General features: G+C 41.8%; 1 protein-coding gene across 1 annotated transcript in view; it reads right to left on the reverse strand.

Moving 5' to 3' along the window:
* Window positions 1–27,660, reverse strand: part of LRMDA (leucine rich melanocyte differentiation associated) — a 1,247,498-nt gene that overhangs the window by 1,191,598 nt on the left and 28,240 nt on the right. The window contains exon 2 of the mRNA XM_044298852.1: window positions 7,170–7,270. Coding sequence (XP_044154787.1) covers window positions 7,170–7,270 — 101 coding nt within the window. The remainder of the gene's footprint in view (window positions 1–7,169; window positions 7,271–27,660) is intronic.

Here is a 27,660-nt window from a genome sequence, read left to right on the forward strand (position 1 = left end):
AGGTGTTCCACAAGAATGAAAGAAAAATGGGGGTACAATTTCAAAATATCACTTTTTTTGCAGATTTGCCATTTTAATCAATTTTTTCCTGTAACACAGCAAGGGTTAACAACCAAAGAAAACTCAATATTTATTACCTTGATTCTGCAGTTTACAGAAACACCACACGTGGTGGTAAACTGCTGTATGGACACACGGCAGGGCGCAGAAGGAAAGGAGCGCCATATGGATTTTGGAGGGCAGATGTCGCTGGGATAATTTTAAGTTGCCATTTGAAGACCCCTGATGTACCCCTAGAGTAGAAACTCGCAAAAAGTTACCCCATTTTGTAAACTATGGGATGAGGTGTGGGATTTATTGGTACTATTTTTGGGTACATATGATTTTTGATTGCTCAATATTAAGTTTTTGTAAGGCAAGGTAACCAAAAAATGGCTGTTGTGGCACAGTTCTTATTTTTGTTGAGTTCTCCAGACAGGATAGATCATGTGTTGTTTTTATAGAGCAGGTTGATACAGACACGACAATATCAAATGTGTATTTTTTGGTTGTTTCAGTTTTACATAATAAAGTATTTTTTAAAACAAAAATTATGTTTTTGTGTCTTCAATTGCTGAAAGCTACATTTCTTGTATTTTTCTGCCAATCGTCTTGTGAAGGGGCTCTTTTTTGCAGGAAGAGTTGACCTTTATTCGTACCATTTTTGGGTACATATAATTTTTTTGATCATTCAATATGACACTTTTTGGGGGGGAAATGACTAAAGAATTTTTTTTTTTTATGGAATTCACCTTAGGGGTTAGATCATGTGATATTTTTATACAGCAAGTTGTTACGGACGCGGCAGTAACTAATAATTTTGTTATGCATTTCAGTTTTACACAATAAAAGCATTTTTGAAAAAATACATGTTTTAGCATCTCAATTTTTTGAAAGCCATGTTTATTTTTTTGCCAATTGTCTAATGTAGGGGCTCATTCTTTGTGGGAACAGATGATTGTTTGGTACTATATTGAGGTACATATGTCTTATTGATCTTTGGAATTACACTTTTTGTGATGTAGGCGACAAAAAAAAATGGCATTTCTGGTACAGTTTTTATTTTTTTACGGTGTTCACCTGAGGGGTTAGATCATGTGATATTTTTATGGAGCTGATATGCGGCGATGCCGGCAGATGCAGCAGGGGTCCAGCTATCAGTAACAGGCCCATGCTACGGATCACATCACGTACATGCACATGAGGATGCAGCAAGAAGCCTCACGTACATGTATGTGATTATGCGTGAAGGGGTTAAGTAATCAAGCTTAAACTCTGCAGGTGAAAAGTTGTGACTTGGCATAAATATTGTTGAAAAAAAGATTTAAAACATTCATGTGCATTGAATTAATTGCTGATTCACACAGTGCCATCATAGTAACATAACAATACATTACACATATAAATAGGGGGAGAATATTTACTTGAAGAAGTAATAGATTCTTCAAAGACTGAACTCAAGCAAGTTGTATGGATGCAAGAAAACATGAGGCTGATACAGTTTGTAGTAAAGGTCAACTAAGACTTAGAATTTAAGACAAGATGGCTCACACAAACTGACGGGTGGGCATTTAACTACACTCAAGATTGACATGCAGAACAAATCTTATTTAACACTTTACTACAGTGTGCACACTGTACTTAAATCTTTGCTGTCACAATTAATAAAATGCATTTAATCTGATGATCAAAAGGGGGAAAAGGGACAAACACACACTGTCCTAAACCTTGCATCAATTTCTCCACACTGGGGTCAGGGTGAACCTTGCATACCTTTTAGATGATGTGCACGGGTTGAATATGACATGTCAGCAGAGTGCTGTCTCTGTACTCCACAGTTACAATTCAAAGCGTTATCCATTTTCCTTCAAAATTATGCAGGGAGCAAGATGCGATTGACAATAAAAAAAAAAACAAAAAAAACACCCTGCTCACCATTAAAATGTCCAATGATCTCTGATGCCCGCTGCTCCAATCCCTGCTGTGCTTGCATTGTGACTGGCTATACTTGACCGTAAAGGCTGAGCAAGGATCAGAGCAGAGGGCACTGGTGCTGTGGAATGGGCCAGCAGAACATTTCAAAAGTGAGCAAGGTATATCATATTTATTTTACACTGCCCCCTGCTCTTAGCATACTTGTAATATGTATTGCGTCCATTTTTACTACTTTAATGCATCTAAAAATGTATAAGAACCTACTCTGCAATTTGTGTCGATACCACCACTTTGTATCTACAGCTCCTATGCAGGTTTCTTTTTCTTTGAGACTACAAAAAAAACTGTGCAGTCTGATCCTTTGCACCTTACTTCTTGCTACTCTACCAAAAGTACATTAGCACCCTTAAAATGGTGCTCCCAAATCTTCAAAAAAGTATTAATAATTATGGACTCAAGACAAAAGAGTAAATGGATGATCTTTATTTTACAGGGTATTCCCGCTGATAAAAATCGTTTCCTTTCCACTCTATAGATTTTCAATGTTTAGTCTAAAGTTGTTTTTTCGGAAAGATCAATATTGATGGCTTATCCTCAGGATAGGTTATCAATATCTGTTCGAAGGGGATCCTACTTTTGGCACCCTCCACCGATGAGCTGTTTGCAGAGGCTGGGGCGCTCTAGTGAGTGCTGCAGACTCTTCGTAGGCCAGTGACACAATGATCATTCATGTAACAATTCTTTATTGTGCTACTGATAAAATGACCGTGCTAAATATAGAATTTTAGGCCTTGTATTCTATATACAGTATTTTAGCAAATAAATAATAATAAATAATAATAGCTTGATCTCATCTACTGAAACTCTCAATATAAAATAGAAACAATGCAGGATTGCAACATTTACTAAATCAGGTATTGAGCCCTAAATCTGCAAAAATGATTATAACTATAAGAACAAATAAAATGCAATAATAGTCCATGAATTTCACAACATCCTTTTACACTGGTCAGTAAACAAAGAGCCATAAAATGAACCAGCATTTAAAATAATTTTATGAAACATATAATCATGTAGATATAATATAGCAGAATGCTAGTTATAATGTTTAAAAGGGGTTATAAAGTTATCCTCTATCCTCGGAATAGGTTACAATTATTAGATTGGTGGGGTTTGACTGGTGGAACGGCCACAGATCATGAAAATGGGGTAGATGAATCCCCAAATAAATGAAGAGGATGGTTGAGCATGTGCTGTGCTGCTCTATTCAGTCTCTATGAGACTGCCAAAAATAGGTGAGCACTAGTGTTGATCGAGCACCAATGTGCTTGTGTGCTCGAGTAGAGCACTTCGGGATGCTCGGGTGCTCTACCGAGCACCCAAGCACAATTGAAGTCAATGGGAGAACCCAAGGCACCCCCTGCTCGGAAGAGGGGAGGGTGAGGGGTCCCACTGAGGTCTATGCAGAAGATCCCCACTTTCCCCCCCTGTCGGCTTTAACCACTTTTTATTCCCACTTGCACTGTTTTCTATGCACCTGAAGCGCATCCACGAAGCACTGTCTGCAGACTGGCTTTAGCTTACCGGGGGTTTGTCCGCCTCCTGACTGGCAGCGGTGCGCATCCTGCCCAGCCTTGGGGGTGGGTCCTTCCCTTCTTGTACTGGCCCAGTGGTGCGGTCACATAGGGTTTCTACTTACTTAGCTCCTGATGATATTTAGAATTGAAACACATAAGGTTGCTACTTACCTAGGCTCCTGACGATATTTACAATTGAAATGCGTCAAGCCAGCACTGTACTCATCCTGCTTTACTGCCCCAGAGCTACACCAGTAGCATGCGATTTGGCTGGAGTATAGAGCAGGTAGCTTTCTTGGCCGTATGGGCTGCACATGTACCGGCAGCTTATACTAGCTGAGTGCACTATTATAATACACAGTGGTGTCTTTGTTAGTCTCAGTGGAATTATCAGCCTGATATTTGGAGTAGGCAGATTCAACTATCCTTCCTATTCAACATCTGGCACTTTATTTGCTGGGACCATCACTTGCCCCCACTGTATACCACCTATGCATTGCTATTGAATGATTGGTGGTACACACCTATGATGTGACAATTAGTGCTTTAATTTTTCTCCTCCTACACTTGGTCCCACAGGGTATAAGCTATGAAAATATGTCATATTCTAGGTTCTTCAAAGTAGGCACCTTTTGCTTTGATTACTGCTTTGCACACTATTGGCATTCTCTTGATGAGCTTCAGGAGGTAGTCACCTGAAATGGTCTTCCAACAGTCTTGAAGGAGTTCCCAGAGATGCTTAGCACTTGTTGGCCCTTTTGCCTTCACTCTGCGGTCCAGCTCACCCCAAACCATCTCGATTGGGTTCAGGTCCGGTGACTGTGGAGGCCAGGTCATCTGGTGCAGCACCCCATCACTCTCCTTCATGGTCAAATAGCCCTTACACAGCCTGGAGGTTTGTTTGGGGTCATTGTCCTGTTGAAAAATAAATTATGGTCCAACTAAACGCAAACCGGATGGAATAGCATGCCGCTGCAAGATGCTTTGGTAGCCCTGCTGGTTCAGTATGCCTTCAATTTTGAATAAATCCCCAACAGTGTCACCAGCAAAGCACCCCCACACCATCACACCTCCTCCTCCATGCTTCACGGTGGGAACCAGGCATGTAGAGTCCATCCGTTCACCTTTTCCGCATCGCACAAAGACACGATGGTTGGAACCAAAGATTTAAAATTTTGACTCATCAGACCAAAGCACAGATTTCCACTGGTCTAATGTCCATTCCTTGTGTTCTTTAGCCCAAACCAGTCTCTGCTGCTTGTTGCCTGTCCTTAGCAGTGGTTTCCTAGCAGATATTCTACCATGAAGGCCTGATTCACACAGTCTCCTCTTAACAGTTGTTCTAGAGATGTGTCTGCTGCTAGAACTCTGTGTGGCATTGACCTGGTCTCTAATCTGAGCTGCTGTTAACCTGCGATTTCTGAGGCTGGTGACTCGGATGAACTTATCCTCCGCAGCAGAGGTGAGTCTTGGTCTTTCTTTCCTGGGGCGTTCCGCATGTGAGCCAGTTTCTTTGTAGCACTTGATTGTTTTTGTGACTGCACTTGGGGACACTTTCAAAGTTTTCCCAATTTTTCGGACTAACTGACCTTCATTTCTTAAAGTAATGATGACCACACGTTTTTCTTTACTTAGCTGCTTTTTTCTTGCCATAATACAAATTCTAGCAGTCTATTCAGTAGGACTATCAGCTGTGTATCCACCTGACTTCTCCACAACGCAACTGATGGTCCCAACCCCATTTATAAGGCAAGAAATCCCACTCATTAAACCTGACAGGGCCCACCTGTGAAGTGAAAACCATTTCAGGCGCCTACCTCTTGAAGCTCATCAAGAGAATGCCAAGAGTGTGCAAAGCAGTAATCAAAGCAAAAAGGTGGCTACTTTGAAGAACCTAGAATATGACATATTTTTAGTTGTTTCACACTTTTTTGTTATGTATATAATTCCACATGTGTTAATTCATAGTTTTGATGCCTTCAGTGTGAATCTACAATTTTCATAGTTATGAAAATAAAGAAAACTCTTTGAATGAGAAGGTGTGTCCAAACTTTTGGTCTGTACTGTATATGAATCAATTCACAGAAAACGAAATGAGAGCATAATATGGTTTCTGCCGGGATTTAAACTCACAGCCGATAACTTTAACCACTACACTATATATCTGTATAGCCAGTCACAAAAAAAAAAAAATGAGACTTCTACTATATAGGAATACTTACTAGTAGTGAGTATTCCTCTACAGTAGAAGTCTCATATTTTTTTTTGTAACTGGCTATGCAGCTATTATAGCTGAGTGGTTAAGTGCCTTGCCTCTAATGCAGAAGGTCATGAGTTCAAATCCCAGCAGAAACTTTTCTGAAATACAAAGCTAGATTTAAATACACTGGGTGTCCCCAAGCACTGACTCTATATATGGCCATAGCTATATATGGAGTCAGAGTAGGGACTCCTAAACCGCGGACTCACACTGAGGGATTCCCTCACTGTAAAGCAATCTTCTGCATAGAAATAGAGGCTAAATTAGATTTAAATACACTGACACGAGCATCGCACTCGAGCACGCGCAGTGTTCGGCTGAACTCCCCCATGTGCCGGGCATAGTGATGCTCGAGCCGCTCAACACTAGTGAGCACTGTACTAGACTATTTTTGATAGACCCCCTAGAGAATGAATGAAGCAACACGACGCATCACACAGATCACACATTCTTGTGCTTGGTAGGGGTGACAGTGGTCAGACCTCCACTGTTCTAATAGTTATCCCCTAAGCTGTGGATAGGGGATAACTTAGTATAGCTAGAATACCCTTTTAATCCCTTCCGGACCTCCGTCATACATGTATGATGGAAGTATGGGTTTTAAACAAAACAAAAAATTATTTTGATCAATTTGCCTTACACAAAAAAATTGACCAGTTGAGGGGGTGTAACTCTGCACTGTCTGACATTGCCAGCACTGATTGGACAGTATTAGACTGTACAGTGACATGCAATCAAGTGGTAACACCCAGTTGTATTTTTATTTATAAACTTTTAGCAGGAATAGAGCCATAAGAAAAGATGCACAAGAAATGTAATATCATTTATTTACTAAAGCACATGGCAGAAGTGGTGAATGTTCACCAAAGTGAACAGAGCCTTACTTGCTATTAGACAACAGAACAACAACAGTAAAGGTTTACCTGTCCTATTACCACCAAAGAATAATAGTCTATTTCTTATATAAGAACAACACATATAGTCCATTAAGATTGAAAGCAAGCCCTTCTATCAAAAGAGGGCCCTAAAAAAAATAGTATGTGCCTTTGTAAGAACCTTTGTTCATTAAGTTGCCCTTCAAGGCCTGTCCCCCAATGATGTGCTGATCATGGTAGGATACAAATAACATTCTACTGTGTCCTTCCTGCTTTGTGACGTTATAGGAAAGGCAATTATGAACAGATCTATGTAATATTTTGGGGTTCATATACTTTTTGCAATATACTGTATACCTACTGAAAACTAAACTGCATTCCCCATTTTTCTGTAAAAACTAGGTAAAGGAAATTGTTCACTAGGAACAAAATGCACATTTGAAATGGTATTTTTAGTTAAAATATGATACAGGATTCACTTACCTTAATAAATTAAAGCTCAGATCTAGTCTCTTTGCTTGATGTCCATAGTCATTAGCAAGAAATTTTGGAATCATAATACAATCTTTTCCAATGTAAGTTACCTAAAAATGTTAAAAAAAAATTGTAGGTTTACCTTTTTGTTAAAAAGGCTGCAAATGGTACTTACTCAGATATTATTCCAACATTTGTACCAACAGCAAGTGGACCTTATGCAATAGTCTGCTTCATATAAAAAAAAAAAAAAACACACTTATGTTTTCCTGGTATCCATGTGAAATAATCTGTTAGAAAAGAGATTCTGGCATGCAGCACACATGCCATATTATACAATCCTTTTTCCCTAGAATATTTGTAGGGAAGGATACGGTGGCCTACAGTGTTGCCATACAGCATCCCACAGTGTGCTTATATAAAGTTCATAAAAAATAAAAATAGATCAATTACTTACTGGTAAATGGTTTTCAGAAGTCTCCACAATGGCATCCCTGAGATAGCTCCGCCCTGCCAGGGACAGGAAAACACGCAGAGAGGTTTAAAAGCTTCCCCCCTCCTCCCACCATCAGAGATTTACCAAGAACCGAAGTAGGAGAAATTAATATTCTAAACTCATGTATATAATAATTTCATATATACTTAGAAGAATTCAAGATTATCATAAAATATAGTAGATTTTGGTGGGGGTAAGGAAAAATTTGGGTGCCATTGTGGAGACTTCCAGAAACCAATTACCAGTAAGGCTACTTTCACATGTGCGTTTTCAATTCCACTACTGAGTTCAGTCATAGGATCTCAATAGCGGAACAAAACGCTTCAGTTTTGTCCCCATTCATTGTCAATGGGGACAAAACTGAACTGAACAGAACGGAATGCTCCAAAATGCATTCCATTCCATTTGGTTGCATCCCTATCACGGACAGCGTTTTTCTGTCCGCGATGTGGTGCGGAGCAAGACGGATCCATCCTGACACATAATGTAAGTCAATGGGGACGGATCCGGTTTCTGACACAATAGAAAACGGATCTGTGCACATATGAATATTTCTCTTGAAACCTCCTGGAGAAAAGTACCTCTTGTTCTTGATAGGCTGGAGAGCAGAAAGTCAGGGGGGAGGCCAATTAATAATCAGTTACAGTAATCAAGACGGGAATAGATCAGGGCAAGATTGGCAGTTTTTGTTGCCTCCACAGTAAGAAAGGGGCATATTCTAGAAATGTTTTTGAGGTGCAGGCAGCATGAGCAGGCAAGTGATTGAATATAGGGGGTCGTCATGGTCTGGTTTGGTTCTAAAATCCAATTTATACCTTTGTTCAAATGTGTCCTGTCCATCCACCAATACAGGGATAGTTTCACTTGACCTGGAAGCACTATCCAGTGATCCTTTCCCATTCCTGAGACTTATGGTTGCCGAGACCACCACGTTCTCCGGTCCAAGGCTGTGGTCCATCTCTGAATACTTCCATGCCTTCTCCAATACACACCAGTACAGTCAGGGAGGAGAACGCTGAATAAACATAGTTCTTTTACATGCACAGATGCCAGATCGAGCTGGTTCATCACTAAATCGCAAGAAGCACTCCATACATACCCGGACTATTCACTGTCATGTAATGTTTGACAAAGCGAATATTGTGGTCCTTCTGAGGTTAGTAAAGCTTACTCCTTCATGGTGTCACAATCCTAAGAAGGTTGAATCTGGGACAGGCATTGGGCTACTAGATAAACCTGTCTCTTCCTGCATAACCCCTTTTTGACCACAGCCAAGAACAGAAGATGAGCAATAAAGATAAAATAAAGACATTGCAAAATTACAGCTACCTTCATGACTGACTATTTTAACACCTTCCCACACCATGCTGTAAACATAATGAAAAAAAAAGGTAGAAAAAGGATTAAAAATAAATAAATGTAAAGTGAAAAAAATTGCCTTTTCCAATATCCAAGGGAAAAAAGGGTTGAATTTGTGATTGTCACCTCACCTACCAGAAAAATTATATAAAAAGCGTTGTATAGTAATATTTACCCCAAAATAATACCAATAAAAATGACAGCCCATCCTGTAAGAAACAAACCCTCACACAGCTATGCTGGCAACATACAACTGATTTTGATTTTATAAAAAATATATATATTTTATGATGCAAAGGAAGTAAACAGTATATATACAGTTAGGTCCATATATATTTGGACAGAGACAACATTTTTAAAATTTTTGTTCTGTACATTACCACAATGAATTTTTAACAAAACTATTCAGACGCAGTTGAAGTTCAGACTTTCAGCTTTAATTCAGTGGGTTGAACAAAATAATTGCATAAAAATGTGAGGAACTAAAGCGTTTTTTTTAACTCAATCCCTTCATTTCAGGGGATTAAAAGTAACTGGACAAATAAATAATTGTAAATAAAATGTTCATTTCTATTAATTGGTTGAAAACCCTTTGTTGGCTATGACTGCCTGAAGTCTTGAACATCACCAGACGCTGTGTTTTCTCCTGTGTTTCTGCCAGGCCTTTACTGTAGTGGTTTTCAGTTGCTGCTTGTTTGTGGGCCTTTCGGTCTTAAGTTTAGTCTTTAACAAGTGAAATGCATGATCTATTGGGTTCAGATCAGGTGACTGACTTGGTCATTCAAGAAATTCCACTGCTTTGCTTTAATAAACTCCTAAGTTACTTTGGCTTTATGTTTTGGGTCATTGTCCATCTGTATTATGAAACGCCGACCAATCAGTTTGGCTGCATTTGAGCACACAGTACTGTATGTCTCTGAAAACCCCAGAATTCATCCAGCTGCTTCTGTCCTGTGTCACATCATCAATAAACACTAGGGACCCAGTGTCACTGGCAGCCATGCATGCCCAAGCCATCACACTGCCTCTGCTGCGTTTTACAGATGATGTGTGTGACGGACTGAACCGTCACTGGCGCTGCTGGAGAAGCCTGAGGGCCAGCCTCCTTCCTACAGACTATGGACCGAGAACTATGGAGACCCCCTCAGACCTTTTGGGGTTACAAGGAACTATGAACCCTGATTTATGTGTGTAATTTATATGCCACATATTTCCTATTGACCATTAAAAAAAACATGGTGTGGATTCAGCAACACAAAAAGGGTTAACTCTGCATTGAGACTCCCACTGATTGCGTTAGTGATGGGATTAAAATGGTTGATTATAAAAGCAGTAGACTCCTATGATGCACTCAAGAGATAATCCCATCACATGTGTCTCCTCTTCCCATTCATTCATTATGGAAGGGGTGAAGATATCTGTTTGCATGTTCATTGTTGATTGCGTCAAAGACAACGCCAGTGTGTTTGTTAATTGCGTCACAGACAATGCCATTGTGTTTGTTGAATAGGGTTAGTTTTGTGTTTAAACTGTACAGGATTGGCTGCTATGTCATGTCCTCAGTATGTCCTGTGTATATAAGTCAATGCTGTGTGTTTTACCCTTCATCATGTTGAGGCTGGTGTTTGGGTAACTGATCGACACGGGGGATTGCTATACGCTGAAGATTTGCTATACTCCCCTGGCTATACTATTAGCTCTTGTAAGAGCTGTTCCCGCTCTCTGGATTTGGGAGAGGTTCACCCACTGGAGCCTAGAGCCTTGTCTTGTAAGAGCTGTTCCTGCTCTCTGGATTTAGGAGAGGTTCACCCACTGGAGCCTAGAGCCTTGTCTTGTAAGAGCTGTTCCTGCTCTCTGGATTTAGGAGAGGTTCACCCACTGGAGCCCTGGAGCCACCTCAAAATTCAGCATCAGAAGTTTGCAAAAGAATATCTAAACAAACCTGATGCATTTTGGAAACAAGTCCTGCAGACAGATGAGAATAAAATAGAACGCTTTGGCCACAATGAGGAGAAATAAGGGCATAGAATTTCAGAAATAGAATGTATCTCCAACAATTAAGCATGGGGTTGGATCAATCATGCTTTGCGGTTGTGTTGCAGCCAAAGGTAAGGGGAACATTTCACGAGTAGAGGGAAGAATGGATTCAATGAAATTCCAGCAAATTCTGGAAGCAAACATAACACCAAATGTAAAAAAGCTGAAGCTCAAAAGTGGATGGCAAATGGATAATGATCCTAAACACGCCTCAAAATCCACAAAAAGACGCAAGCTGAAGGTTTTACCATGGCCCTCTCAGCCCCTGATCTGCACATCATTGCAAATCTGTGGACAGACCTCAAAAGAACAGTGCATGCATGATGGCCCAGGAATCTCACAGAAGTAGACGACTTTTGCACGTAAGAATGGATGAAAATCCCTCAATCAATAATTGAAAGACCCTTGGCTGGCTACAAAAAGTGTTTACAAGCTATGATACTTGCCAAAAGAGGGTTCTACTAGGTACTAACCATTCAGGGTGCCCAAACTTTTGCTTTGGGACCTTTTCCTTCTTTGTTATTTTGATAATGCAAAACTTTTTTTTTTTTTTTTTTTTTTTTCAAATACAAAGCGAATGTGTCATCTTTACCTTTATGCGCTTTGGAGAGCAATTCATCTTCAAGTTGCATAAATGTCCACAGTAAAGGGGTGCCCAAACATGGCAGCATTGCATAGAGCAGGATGAGCTGAGCAGACTGATACATCGTTTTGTGGGAAAGATTCAGTAATTTATTAAATTAAATCCCTGCTCACTCTGAGCTTTGAAGCCCAGAAGGAGGTCATTTCAGTAACTGGTATCTGTCAATCACTGATAGAACCGCCTCCTTGACGTCAAAGCTTAGAATGAGCTCAGATTTAAATGAAAGAAATACAAGTTATATTGAATCTTTTCCTATAAGACTATATATCAATCTGTCCTGTTCTCCCTGCTCTAAAACATGTTGCTGGGAAAATAAACTATTTTCCTGGTGACAAGTTCCCTTTAAACAACAATATTTCACAATTCTTAATGTTCTTCTCACTCTTTTTTCCCCTTAGGGCTCATGCACACGAACGTATTTACTTTCGGCTTCTGTTCAGTTTTTTTGCGGACCGCACTTCTATTAGTCTGCAAAAACAATGGAAGGTACTCCGTGTGCATTCCATTTCCGCAAAAAAGTTGTGCATGCAGTGCTCCAGACTAAAAAAAATACCTAGTAGCCATTGGCTCCTGAACTGAAAAATGTAGGAGCCAAATCAAAATTTTTAGTCGCCAAATCGAAACCGAATGAAAATTTTGGTATCGTGAAAACGCTACACCGATCAGATCGGCATAGGGTTGTTTTTATACCAAAATTTTGATTCGCTTTCATCACCATAAAAAGTATTGCGATACTCAATAACGCGCCCCCAAAAAAAAAACACAACACCAAAAAAAGCATTCGGCCCATAATAGAACAGTCCTATCCTATTCTTTTGGGTGACAAGGTAACTAAAAAATGGCGAATGCTCACCTCATAGGAGATATTTTTTAATAATTTAATAGTTTGGACAGCGCTGTGTGATATGTTTATTTATTTATTTATTGTTTATATATTATTTTATATTTAAACTTAATATTTTAGGGTACTTTCACACTAGCGTTTTTCTTTTCCGGCATAGAGTTCCGTCCTAGGTGCTCTATACCAGAAAAGAACTGATCATGCATATCCCCATGCATTCTGAATGGAGAGTAATCCGTTCAGGATGCATCAGGATGTCTTCAGTTCAGTCATTTTGACTGATCAGGCAAAAGATAAAACCGCAGCATGCTACGGTTTTATCTCCGGCGAAAAAAACTGAAGATTTGCCTTAATGCCGGATCCAGCATTTTTGCCCATAGGAATGTATTAGTGCCGGATCTGGCATTCAAAATACCGGAATGCACCCGCACTAAATCTAGACCCATTCACTTCTATGGGGCTGTGCACATGAGCGGTGATTTTCACACATCACTTGTGCGTTGCGTGAAAATCACAGCTTGCTCTATGTTGTGCGTTTTTCACGCAACACAGACCCCATAGAAGCTAATGGAGCTGCGTGAAAATCGCAAGCATGCGCAAGCAAGTGTGGATGCGGTGCGATTTTCACTCATGGTTTCTAGGATGAAAGTCTATTCACTGTATTATTTTCCCTTATAACATGGTTATAATGCATAGTAGAAGGTCAATATAATGAACATTGGTGGCGCAGTGTGCCCCCCCAGTATAATAAACATTGGTGGCGAAGTGTGCCCCCCTCAATATAATAAACATTGGTGGCACAGTGCGCCCCCCTACACCCCAGTATAATAAACATTGGTGGCGCAGTGTGCCCCCCCTCAATATAATAAACATTGGTGGCGCAGTGTGCACTTCCCAACACCCAGTATACAGGGAGTGCAGAATTATTAGGCAAATGAGTAGTTTGACCACATCATCCTCTTTATGCATGTTGTCTTACTCCAAGCTGTATAGGCTCGAAAGCCTACTACCAATTAAGCATATTAGGTGATGTGCATCTCTGTAATGAGAAGGGGTGTGGTCTAATGACATCAAGACCCTATATCAGGTGTGCATAATTATTAGGCAACTTTCATTCCTTTGGCAAAATGGGTCAAAAGAAGGACTTGACAGGCTCAGAAAAGTCAAAAATAGTGAGATATCTTGCAGAGGGATGCAGCACTCTTAAAATTGCAAAGCTTCTGAAGCGTGATCATCGAACAATCAAGCGTTTCATTCAAAATAGTCAACAGGGTCGCAAGAAGCGTGTGGAAAAACCAAGGCGCAAAATAACTGCCCATGAACTGAGAAAAGTCAAGCGTGCAGCTGCCAAGATGCCACTTGCCACCAGTTTGGCCATATTTCAGAGCTGCAACATCACTGGAGTGCCCAAAAGCACAAGGTGTGCAATACTCAGAGACATGGCCAAGGTAAGAAAGGCTGAAAGACGACCACCACTGAACAAGACACACAAGCTGAAACATCAAGACTGGGCCAAGAAATATCTCAAGACTGATTTTTCTAAGGTTTTATGGACTGATGAAATGAGAGTGAGTCTTGATGGGCCAGATGGATGGGCCCGTGGCTGGATTGGTAAAGGGCAGAGAGCTCCAGTCCGACTCAGACGCCAGCAAGGTGGAGGTGGAGTACTGGTTTGGGCTGGTATCATCAAAGATGAGCTTGTGGGGCATTTTCGGGTTGAGGATGGAGTCAAGCTCAACTCCCAGTCCTACTGACAGTTTCTGGAAGACACTTGCTTCAAGCAGTGGTACAGGAAGAAGTCTGCATCCTTCAAGAAAAACATGATTTGCATGCAGGACAATGCTCCATCACACGCATCCAAGAACTCCACAGCGTGGCTGGCAAGAAAGGGTATAAAAGAAGAAAATCTAATGACATGGCCTCCTTGTTCACCTGATCTGAACCCCATTGAGAACCTGTGGTCCATCATCAAATGTGAGATTTACAAGGAGGGAAAACAGTACACCTCTCTGAACAGTGTCTGGGAGGCTGTGGTTGCTGCTGCATGCAATGTTGATGGTGAACAGATCAAAACACTGACAAAATCCATGGATGGCAGGCTTTTGAGTGTCCTTGCAAAGAAAGGTGGCTATATTGGTCACTGATTTGTTTTTGTTTTGTTTTTGAATGTCAGAAATGTATATTTGTGAATGTTGAGATGTTATATTGGTTTCACTGGTAAAAATAAATAATTGAAATGGGTATATATTTGTTTTTTGTTAAGTTGCCTAATAATTATGCACAGTACTAGTCACCTGCACACACAGATATCCCCCTAAAATAGCTAAAACTAAAAACAAACTAAAAACTACTTCCAAAAATATTCAGCTTTGATATTAATGAGTTTTTTGGGTTCATTGAGAACATGGTTGTTGTTCAATAATAAAATTAATCCTCAAAAATACAACTTGCCTAATAATTCTGCACTCCCTGTAATAAACATTGGTGGAGCAGTGCCAATGAGGGTTAAAAAAAAAAAAAAATTATTAACTCACCACCTCAAATTGATAGTCTCATGTTCTTTCTTCAGGACCTGTCAAAGGACCTGTGGTGACATCACTGTGCTCATCACATGATACATCACATGATTCATCACCATGGTAATGGACCATGTGATGAGCTCAGTGACTTCACCACAGGTCCTGAAGAAAGAACAGGAGACCGGCAGCTAGGCGATCAACTGGAGGAGGCGAGTTAATTTATTACATTATTTTTTAATCCTCATTGGCACTTCCCACTGTGCCACCAATGTTTCTTATACAGGGGTGTTGGGGGGGGGCAAACTGTGCCACCAATGTTTCTTATACTGGGGTGTTGGGAGGGGCACACTGTGCCACCAATGTTTCTTATACTGGGGTGTTGGGGGGGGCACACTGTACAGGGAGTCTAAGAAAGAATCGAATGAGTCACTAAGGGCCCTTTCACACTTGCGTTGTCCGGATCCGGCGTGTACTCCACTTACCGGAATTACACGCCAGATCCGGAAAAACGCAAGTGTACTGAAAGCATTTGAACACGGAGCCCGTCTTCAAAATGCGTTCAGTGTTACTATGGCACCCAGGACGCTATTAAAGTCCTGGTTGCCATAGTAGGAGCGGGGAGCAGGGGAGCGGTATACTTACAGTCCGTGTGGCTCCCGGGGCGCTCCAGAATGACGTCAGAGCGCCCCGTGCGCATGGATGACGTGTTCCATGTGATCACGTGATCCATGCGCTTGGGGCGCCCTGACGTCACTCTGGAGCGCCCCGGGAGCTGCACGGATGGTAAGTATGCTGCTCCCCCGCTCCCCGCTACACTTTACCATGGCTGCCAGGACTTTAGCGTCCTTGCAGCCATGGTAACCATTCAGAAAAAGCTAAACGTCGGGTCCGGCAATGCGCCGAAACGACGTTTAGCTTAAGGCCGGATCCGGATCAATGTCTTTCAATGGGCATTAATTCCGGATCCGGCCTTGCGGCAAGTGTTCAGGATTTTTTGCTGGAGTAAAAAGCGCAGCATGCTGCGGTATTTTCTACGGCCAAAAAACGGTCCGTTCCGGAACTGAAGACATCCTGATGCATCCTGAACGGATTTCTCTCCATTCAGAATGCATTAGGATAATCCTGATCCAGGATTCTTCCGGCATAGAGCCCCGACGACAGAACTCTATGCCGGATCCGGACAACGCAAGTGTGAAAGGGCCCTAAGTCGAATCTTTAGATTCTTTTCACCTGTGACTCATTCGATTCTTTCTTAGACTCCCTGTACAGTGTGTGACTCAGACTCAGAGCTGCTAGTGTTTGCCTTGCCTCAGCTCTGATTGGTTGGTGGGCGGGGAGGGGAGGGGCTGGCAGAAGCAGCTTCCACTCTAGGATCAGATTACACTCCTCCCGAGCCCCTCCCCTCCCTGCTGCCAGCGTCTCTGCTATTGTGTGCTGTGACTCAGACTGAGAAGAACATCGGCGGCAGCGGGGCAGAGAACTATCATCTCCTGTGCCCGTTGCTGTTCAACTGCAGAGCTGCCGCAGAGGATCTAGTCGCAAATGGCGACAAGACTAAAAAGCCTTGTCGCCATTTGTAAATTCTAAGTCGCATTGGCGACCATTTTGGTCGCCATCTGGAGCCCTGGCATGTCCTATTACTGTCCACAAATCACGGTCCGAAGACCCATTCAAGTCAATGGGTCCGCAAAAAATACGTAACGCACATGGAACACATCTGCATGTCATCGGTATTTCATCTGTATTTTGCGGATGCATACTGTAGAAATGCTATGCCCAGCCCATATTGCTAATGTGCTTGGTGATTAATAAGTTACTGTTTCCGTTTCCGATCCGCTAAAAAATTATCGCATACGGAAACCATCCGGATATGTTTTGTGGAATAACGGAATGGAAGAGGACCTAAATCAGAGGGAAAAAATCTCAGATACGGAACAACGGATCCGTGAAAAACAGACCACAAAACAACAACGGTCGTATGCATGCGCCCTTACACAGAAGCAGTATTCAACTTCCACCATACCTTTAAAAGGGAGTCTTTTACCTAATCTGAGTGTTTTAGACCGCTCAGATCAGGTTATAGACTCTTTGACCCTTATTACAATGGTACCTTTGTTTCCTGTGAACGTTGTCCAGATCATGAACAACGGTTCTTAAGGTGCCCAGGGGTGGTGTTAATCGGCGATGTGCCCAGAAAAACACCTCTTTCAGCCCTCTGGCCCGCCCTTCTGTCCTATTATTACCTCCTCCTCTGCCTCCAGCCGGCGGACGTCACGAGCGGCAGCCAACTAAAGACAGCCGGCCGGTGCATGTGCAATATGAAAAGCTGTTCCTCTGCCCATAATGGGCAGTGCAGTGCGCAGCTGCGGGCCAGTTCCCAGCCTGACTTCTCTTGCCGCTCGTGGCGTCCAACTGCTGGAGGCAGAGGAGGAGGTAATAATTAGGACAGAAGGGCGGGCCAGAGGGCTGAAAGAGGTGTGTTTTTCTGGGCAAATCACCCAGTAACGCCGCCCCTGGGCACCTTCAGAAGCTCATTTGCATATGTTTATAAAGTGTTTTTTTCATGATCTGGACGAGGGACACAGTAAACAAAGGTGCCATTGTAATGAGGGTCATAGAGTCTATAACCTGATCTGAGCGGTCTAAGGGCCCTTTCACACTTGCGTTGTCCGGATCCGGTGTGTCCTCCACTTGCCGGAGGTACACGCCGGATCCAGAAAAACGCAAGTGTACGGAAAGCATTTGAAGACGGATCCGTCTTCAAAATGCTTTCAGTGTTACTATGGCAGCCAGGAAGCTATTAAAGTCCTGGTTGCCATAGTAGAAGCGGGGAGCGGGGGAGCGGCATACTTACAGTCCGTGCGGCTCCCGGGGCGCTCCAGAATGACGTCAGAGCGCCCCAGGCGCATGGATGACGTGTACATGCGATCACGTCATCCATGCGCCTAGGGCGCCCTGACGTCACTCTGGAGCGCCCCGGGAGCTGCACGGATGGTAAGTATGCTGCTCCCCCGCTCCCCGCTACACTTTACCATGGCTGCCAGGACTTTAGCGTCCCGGCAGCCATGGTAACCATTCAGAAAAAGCTAAGGCCGGATCCGGATCAATGCCTTTCAATGGGCATTCATGCCGGATCCGGCCTTGCGGCAAGTCTTCAGGATTTTTGGCCGGAGCAAAAAGTACTGCATGCTGCGGTATTTTCTCCGGCCAAAAAACGTTCCGTTCCGGAACGGAAGACATCCTGATGCATCCTGAACGGATTTCTCTCCATTCAGAATGCATTAGGATAATCCTGATCAGGATTGTTCCGTAATAGAGCCCCGACGACGGAACTCTATGCCGGAACCGGCCAACGCAAGTGTGAAAGGGCCCTTAAACGCTCAGTATAGGTGAAAGACTCCCTTTAAGTTCATTCAGAGACTCCAGACCCTATCAGGCTACCATTATATCTGTGCTAGATAGACACAGAAATAGTGGTAAGGACTTCAAAGAAGCCCAAAATAAAACTGAGCTGTAGCGGAGTGCCTATATATACGGTTTGGAAAACTGGATTCAGAAATCTGATGTAGCAGTTAAACAGAAAGTATGATTCCTAGTTAAAAAAAAAGAATTCATGTATACAAAACTCTACAGTGAGAGCCAAAGAGTTATTGAGGTGCAACTACAGACCTCTGGACAAGCAGGTACAGATGCCATACATGGATGTCATCCTTCACTTTATAACAGCATGGGAAAATGCAGTCTTGGGGGAAGAATTATCATAGCCCAGCAGCATATGCAGGGCTATGATACCCAGGCTCGCTGCCGCATGCTGCGCCTGATTTATAATGAAAACGCATTGTCATAAATTTGGAGCAACTTCAGGCAGTCAATGTGCCAGACCCTGTCTGGCTTAGATTTCAGTGTTGTTCTACTACAGAAAGCTTGCTTAGAAGTTGATAAATGTGACTAGGCCACTGGCCCCGCACTCTCTCTGGGAAGGTGGTGAGGCCAGAGGAGCAACGGTACTTGCGTTTAAATTTTTGCACACATTCTGATGATAAAGTCACAAACGTGCAGTTTGCAACCTTTTCAGGCCACAAAAGTGCCATATCTTTATGACAAATCTGCCTCTTGGTGCTTAGGCTGTACAGCTCTACAGAGAGTTCACATGAGGCATTTGAGGAAACAATAACTGAAGAATGGAAATATATGCAAAATGGCTGGAATAACAGAAAATGTCTCTAACAATATCAGAGCATTTGTAGAATACAACAAAAGGGGCCAAATTTGCAGGTGATTGTCGGGAAAGAAGCGTTCCTTTCTGGCAATCGACTGCTCGTCAGCACCTCCGCATTTACATAGAGCAATCTCCTCCACATTATGGGGAGGAACAATCGCTAATGCCATCGTTCATATTTATACAGACTTGTTGATTGCCAGCCGCAGAGGCTGTTTACACAGCACGATTTGCCAGCTGCAAATTATTTTTTTGATCATCTGAATAATGCGATTACTGAATGAACGAGCGATTCACTCGTTCATCAGGTAATCAGTGGCTTCTTTACACAGCCAGATAATCGCCAACGAGTGTTCCTATGTAGGGCTGCAACGAATACTCGACTAAATCGAGTAATTCAACACCCAAAAATCCTTGATGCTAATTTTTTGCATCGAGGATTTGTTTCTGTCACGTGACCACAGAGCGGGAGTGAAGCACTTGCTATTACTCCCGCTCCGTGGTTTCCCGCTGCGCTCGGAATACCCACCTTTCCAGTAGGGGGTTCCCGGATACTCCATAGCACGTCCATGGTCACGCGCTGCACTGACCTCCTGACGTACGTGCTGTGTGACGTCAGGCGCAGAGCAGCGCGGAACGATGGAGTGTCGGCCACGCCTTTGGGGTGCATATGACTTTTTGATTGGTTGCTATTACACTTTTTGTGATGTAAGGTGACAAAAAAATGGCTTTTGTAATAGCAATCAAAAAGTCATATGCACCCCAAAATAGTGCCAAATAAAACCGTCCTTTCATCCAGCCAAAAAATGAGCCCCTACTTAAAACAATAGGCTAAAAAAACAAACGGACTCTCAGACTATGGAGATACTAAAATGTTGTTATTTTTATTTATTTTTTAAAGGATATTATAGTGTAAAACATAAATACATTTTAAAAAGTAGACATATAAAAAGGTATTGCCGCGTCCGTAAGAATCTGCTCTATAAAAAAAACACATATGACCTAACCCCTCAAATAAAGTAAAAAAAAAAAAAGAAAAAAGGTGCCCAAATTTTACATTTTAATAATTTTTTTCGTTAACAAAGCAAGGGTTAACAGTCAAACAAAACTCCATATTTATTGCCTTGATTCTGGTGTTTTCAGAAACACTCCATATGTGGTCATAAAATCCTGTATGGCCAAACGGCAGGGCGCAGAAGGAAAGGAGCGCCATATGGTTTTTGGAACGCAGATTTTGCTGGACTGTTTTTTTTTGGGGGGGGGGTTACACAATGTCCCATTTGAAGCCCCCCTGATGCACCCCTAGAGTAGAAACTCCATAAAAGTGACCCCATCTAACAAACTACACCCCTTTAAGGTATTTAAAACTACAAACTTTTTTCTCATTCAAGGTTTTATTAAGTTTTTCAAATAAGTAGATGTAATACATAAAGACAACATATTACAGTGTCATACAATGCCATGTACAGCAAAGAGCAGTCTCCAGACATAGGAGGCAGAAAGGTATAATTTCCCATACGGAAGGGCATTAAGAACATGTGTCAATATATGAGTAAGAGGAGCATACTGTTCAAGTGGGACAGAGAAGGCTATAGGGGTCTAACCCTAGTAAGACATATACACAACAGGAAAGGGGAACACTTAACGATAGACCAAAGACAGGAAAGGAAGGTACAGGGGAAGCGGAGAGTGGTGGAGTACAGGGTTAAAGACGGGCATTACGAGACTCATCTGACCCCCGGAAAGTTTCCCAAGGGCCCCAGGTTTGAACGAATCGAGAGGTGTCCTGAGGGGAGACGCAGATGAGATCCTCCATCCGCTGATGTAGAGCAATTTCTTCAAACCATTCCTCCGGGGAGGGAGGCGTAGGTTTTTTCCTGTGGCGAGGGATGACCGTTTTTGCAGCCTGTAACATATACTTAAGGAGCGAGACCTTAAAAGCAGGGATAGTCAAATCAAAGATAAACAACAAAAGCCCTTCAGGAGCGTTGGGAATGGGTATTCCCGTCACTGCCCGCACAATACGATGTACAAAGTTCCAGTAAGGTCGCAGGACGGTACAGTGCCACCAAATGTGTGACAAGGTGCCTTCATCGGTATGACACCTCCAACAGCGATCTGAAACAGATGGAAACCATTTGTGAAGCAAAGACGGCACTCTGTACCACCTGGAGAGAACCTTATAATTTGTCTCCTGCGCCTTAGTGAAAATTACTGTTTTATGAGAGAGAAGAAAAGCCCGCTTCCATTGAGATGAAGTGAGACCATTCCCTAGATCACGATTCCAGGCGTGGCAAAAGGAAGGGAGTTGGTCAGAAGTATGGAGAGTAAGCAAGTTATAAATGGTAGAGATGTCCCGGAGGACAGCAGAGGGGGCTAGTAAAACTACAAACTTTTTTAACCCTTTAGGTCATGGATGTCAAACTCATGGCCCTCCAGATGTTGCAAAACTACAACTCCCATCATTCCCTGATAGCTGTAGTATGCCCAGGCAATTTCATCTCTATTTGACAGTAACTCTTGTGGAACACCTAAAGGCTTAACAAAGTTTACCAAATCAGTTTTGAATACCTTGAGGGGTGTAATTTCCAAAATGGGGTTGAGTGTTTGGCTGCTAACCCTTGCTTTGTTACTGGAAAAAATTGATTAAAATGAAAAGTTTGGCAAAAATAATTTATATATATATATATATATATATATATATATATATATATATATATATATATATATATATATATATATATATATAATGAAGAAAATCCGCAGCACTCCTTGAGGTGTAGAAAAAATGTGTAGTTTTATTCACACATGTCAAATAAGACAACGTTTCGGTTCTCTCACAGAACCTTTTTCAAGTCAAGTCACTTGACTTGAAAAAGGTTCTGTGAGAGAACCGAAACGTTGTCTTATTTGACATGTGTGAATACAACTACACATTTTTTCTACACCTCAAGGAGTGTTGCGGATTTTCTTCATTGTTTTACGTCTCGAATCGAGGGACCACCGCCGGCACCACACAGCTACGGCTGAGTAAAACGACAGGAGTGCTGCCTGAAACTTCTTTTATGTATATATATATATATATATATATATATATATATATATATATATATATATATATATATACACACACAGGTCCTTCTAAAAAAATTAGCATATTGTGATAAAGTTCATTATTTTCTGTAATGTACTGATAAACATTAGACTTTCATATATTTTAGATTCATTACACACCAACTGAAGTAGTTCAAGCCTTTTATTGTTTTAATATTGATGATTTTGGTATAAAGCTCATGAAAACCCAAAATTCCTATCTAAAAAAATTAGCATATCATGAAAAGGTTCTCTAAACGAGCTATTAACCTAATCATCTGAATCAACTAATTAACTCTAAACACCTGCAAAAGATTCCTGAGGCTTTTAAAAAATCCCAGCCTGGTTCATTACTCAAAACCGCAATCATGGGTAAGACTGCCGACCTGACTGCTGTCCAGAAGGCCATCATTGACACCCTCAAGCAAGAGGGTAAGACACAGAAAGAAATTTCTGAACGAATAGGCTGTTCCCAGAGTGCTGTATTAAGGCACCTCAGTGGGAAGTCTGTGGGAAGGAAAAAGTGTGGCAGAAAACGCTGCACAATGAGAAGAGGTGACCGGACCCTGAGGAAGATTGTGGAGAAGGACCAATTCCAGACCTTGGGGGACCTGTGGAAGCAGTGGACTGAGTCTGGAGTAGAAACATCCAGAGCCACCGTGTACAGGCGTGTGCAGGAAATGGGCTACAGGTGCCGCATTCCCCAGGTCAAGCCACTTTTGAACCAGAAACAGCGGCAGAAGTGCCTGACCTGGGCTACAGAGAAGCAGCACTGGACTGTTGCTCAGTGGTCCAAAGTACTTTTTTCGGATGAAAGCAAATTTTGCATGTCATTCGAAAATCAAGGTGCCATAGTCTGGAGGAAGACTGGGGAGAGGGAAATGCCAAAATGCCCGAAGTCCAGTGTCAAGTGCCCACAGTTAGTGATGGTCTGGGGTGCCATGTCAGCTGCTGGTGTTGGTCCACTGTGTTTTATCAAGGGCAGGGTCAATGCAGCTAGCTATCAGGAGATTTTGGAGCACTTCATGCTTCCATCTGCTGAAAAGCTTTATGGAGATGAAGATTTCATTTTTCAGCACGACCTGGCACCTGCTCACAGTGCCAAAACCACTGGTAAATGGTTTACTGACCATGGTATTACTGTGCTCAATTGGCCTGCCAACTCTCCTGACCTGAACCCCATAGAGAATCTGTGGGATATTGGGAAGAGAAAGTTGAGAGACGCAAGACCCAACACTCTGGATGAGCTTAAGGCCGCTATCGAAGCATCCTGGGCCTCCATAACACCTCAGCAGTGCCACAGGCTGATTGCCTCCATGCCACGCCGCATTGAAGCAGTCATTTCTGCAAAAGGATTCCCGACCAAGTATTGAGTGCATAACTGAACATAATTATTTGAAGGTTGACTTTTTTTGTATTAAAAACACTTTTCTTTTATTAGACGGATGAAATATGCTAATTTTTTTAGATAGGAAATTTGGGTTTTCATGAGCTGTATGGCAAAATCATCAATATTAAAACAATAAAAGACTTGAACTACTTCAGTTGGTGTGTAATGAATCTAAAATATATGAAAGTCTAATGTTTATCAGTACATTACAGAAAATAATGAACTTTATCACAATATGCTAATTTTCTGAGAAGGACCTGTATATACACACACACACACACACACACACACACACATACACACAGTACAGACCAAAAGTTTGGACACATCTTCTCATTCAAAGAGTATTCTATATTTTCATGACTATGAAAATTGTAGTTTCACACTCAAGGCATCTATGAATTAACACATGTGGAATTATATACATAACAAAAAAGTGTGAAACAACTGAAAATATCTCATATTCTAGGTTCTTCAAAGTAGCCACCTTTTGCTTTAATTACTGCTTTGCACACTCTTGGCATTCTCTTGAGCTTCAAGAGGTAGTCACCTGAAATGGTCTTCCAACAGTCTTGAAGGAGTTCCCAGAGATGCTTAGCACTTGTTGGCCCTGTTGCCTTCACTCTGCAATCCAGCTCACCCCAGACCATCTCGATTGGGTTCAGGTCCGGTGACTGTGGAGGCCAGGTCATCTGGCGCAGCACCCCATCACTCTCCTTCATGGTCAAATAGCCCTTACACAGCCTGGAGGTGTGTTTGGGGTCATTGTCCTGTTGAAAAATAAATGATGGTCCAACTAAAACGCAAACCGGATGGAATAGCATGCCGCTGCAAGATGCTGTGGTAGCCATGCTGGCTCAGTATGCCTACAATTTTGAATAAATCCCCAACAGTGTCACCAGCAAAGCACCCCCACACCATCACACCTCCTCCTCCATGCTTCACGGTGGGAACCAGGCATGTTGAGTCCATCCGTTCACCATTTCTGCATCGCACAAAGACACGGTGGTTGGAACCAAAGATCTCAAATCAGACCAAAGCACAGATTTCCACTGGTCTAATGTCCATTCCTTGTGTTCTTTAGCCCAAACAAGTCTCTTCTGCTTGTTGCCTGTCCTTAGCAGTGGTTTCCTAGCAGATATACTACAATGAAGGCCTGATTCACACAGTCTCCTCTTAACAGTTGTTCTAGAGATGTGTCTACTGCTAGAACTCTGTGTGGCATTGACCTGATCTCTAATCTGAGCTGCTGTTAACCAGCGATTTCTGAGGCTGGTGACTCGGATGACCTTATCCTCCGCAGCAGAGGTGACTACTGGTCTTCCTTTCCTGGGGCGGTCCACATGTGAGCCAGTTTCTTTGTAGCGGTTGATGGTTTTTGTGACTGCACTCGGGGACACTTTCAAAGTTTTCCCAATTTTTCAGACTGACTGACTGACCTTCATTTCTTAAAGTAATGATGGCCACTCGTTTTTCTTTGCTTAGCTTTTTTCTTGCCATAATACAAATTCTAACAGTCTATTCAGTAGGACTATCAGCTGTGTATCCACCTGACTTCTCCACAATGCAACTGATGGTCCCAACCTCATTTATAAGGCAAGAAATCCCACTTATTAAACCTGACAGGGCACACCTGTGAAGCGAAAACCATTTCAGGTGACTACCTCTTGAAGCTCATCAAGAGAATGCCAAGAGTGTGCAAAGCAGTAATCAAAGCAAAAGGTGGCTACTTTGAAGAACCTAGAATATGACATATTTTCAGTTGTTTCACACTTTTTTGTTATGTATATAATTCCACGTGTTAATTCATAGTTGTGATGCCTTCAGTGTGAATCTACAATTTTCATAGTCATGAAAATAAAGAAAACTCTTCGAATGAGAAGGTGTGTCCAAACTTTTGGTCTGTACTGTAGATGTCATCATTTTTTGCGGGGTGATCTGTACTTTTCATTGATACCATCTTGTGGTATGAGTGATACCATGTTGTGTATGAGTTTTCCACAAATTTTTATAAAAAAAAAATTGTGGGAGCTGAAGCAACCAAAAAACTGCGAATAGGCTATTTTGACTTTTTTCCACTTCATCGTTCACTATATGGGATAACTATTTTTATATTTTAACCCCTTAAGGACTCAGCCCTATTTCACCTTAAGGACTTGGCCATTTTTTGCAAATCTGACCAGTGTCACTTTAAGTGCTCAGAAACACCCCATATGTGGCCGTAAACTACTGTACGGCCACACAGCGGGGCGTAGAGTGAAAGGTGCGCCGTTTGGTTTTTGGAAGGCAGATTTTGCTGGACTGGTTTTGACACCATGTCCCATTTGAAGCCCCCTGATGCACCCCTAGAGTAGAAACTCCCTAAAAGTGACCCCATCTAAGAAACTACACCCCTCAAGGTATTCAAAACAGATTTTACAAACTTTGTTAACCCTTTAGGTGTTGCACAAGATTTAATGGAAAATAGAGATACAATTTCAAAATTTCACTTTTTTGGCAGATTTTCCATTTTAATATTTTTTTTCAAGTAACAAAGCAAGGGTTAACAGCCAAACAAAACTCAATATCTATGGCCCTGATTCTGTAGTTTACAGAAAAACCTCATATGTGGTTGTAAACCGCTGCACGGGCACACGGCAGGGCGCAGAAGGAAAGGAATGCCATACGGTTTTTGGAAGGCAGATTTTGCTGGACTGTTTTTTTTTTGACACCATGTCCCATTTGAAGCCCCCCTGATACACCCCTAGAGTAGAAACTGCAAAAAAATGACCCCATTTTAGAAACTACTGGATAAGGTGGCAGTTTTGTTGGTACTAGTTTAGGGTACATATGATTTTTGGTTGCTCTATATTACACTTTTTGTGCGGCAAGGTAACAAGAAATATTTTTTTTGTTATTTACAACATTCATCTGAAAGGTTAGCTCATGTGGTAATTTTATAGAGCAGGTTGTCACAGACGCGGCGATACCTAATATGTATGCAATTTTTTTTATTTATGTAAGTTTTACACAATGATCTCATTTTTAAAACAAAAAAAGTTTTAGTGTCTCCATAGCCTAAGGCCTCTTTCACACGGGCGTGAGTTTTTTTGCCCGGATTAGAGCCGGGTGCGTTGCGGGAAAATGCACGATTTTTTCTGCGCAAGTGCAAAACATTGTCATGCGTTGCACTCGCGTGAGAAAAATCGCGCATGTTTGGTACCCAAACCCGAACTTCTTCATAGAAGTTCGGGCTTGGGATTGATGTTCTGAAGATTGTAATATTTTCCCTTATAACATGGTTATAAGGGAATATAATAGCATTCTGAATACAGAATGCATAGTAAACCAGCGCTAGAGGGGTTAAAAAAAAATAATAATAATTTAACTCACCTTAGTCCACTTGCTCGCGAAGCTGGCATCTCCTTGTGTCTCCGCTGCTGATGAACAGGACCTGGGGTGAGCTACTCCATTAAATAGAGCTTAACCCCTTAAGGACCGGGCTCATTTTCACCTTAAGGACCAGGCCATTTTTTGCAAATCTGACCAGTGTCACTTTAAGTGCTGATAACTTTAAAACACTTTGACTTATCCAGGCCATTCTGAGATTGTTTTTTCGTCACATATTGTACTTCATGACACTGGTAAAATAAAGTCAAAAAAATTAATTTTTTTGCATAATAAAATACCTAATTTACCAAAAATTTGGAAAAATTAGCAAATTTCAAAGTTTCAGTTTCTCTACTTCTGTAATACATAGTAATACCCCCAAAAATTGTGATGACTTAACATTCCCCATATGTCTACTTCATGTTTGAATTATTTTGGGAATGATATTTTATTTTTTGGGGATGTTACAAGGCTTAGAAGTTTAGAAGCAAATCTTGAAATTTTTCAGAAATTTACAAAAACCCAATTTTTAGG

This window comes from Bufo gargarizans, chromosome 6 (assembly GCF_014858855.1).
Source record: "Bufo gargarizans isolate SCDJY-AF-19 chromosome 6, ASM1485885v1, whole genome shotgun sequence".
NCBI lineage: Eukaryota > Metazoa > Chordata > Amphibia > Anura > Bufonidae > Bufo > Bufo gargarizans.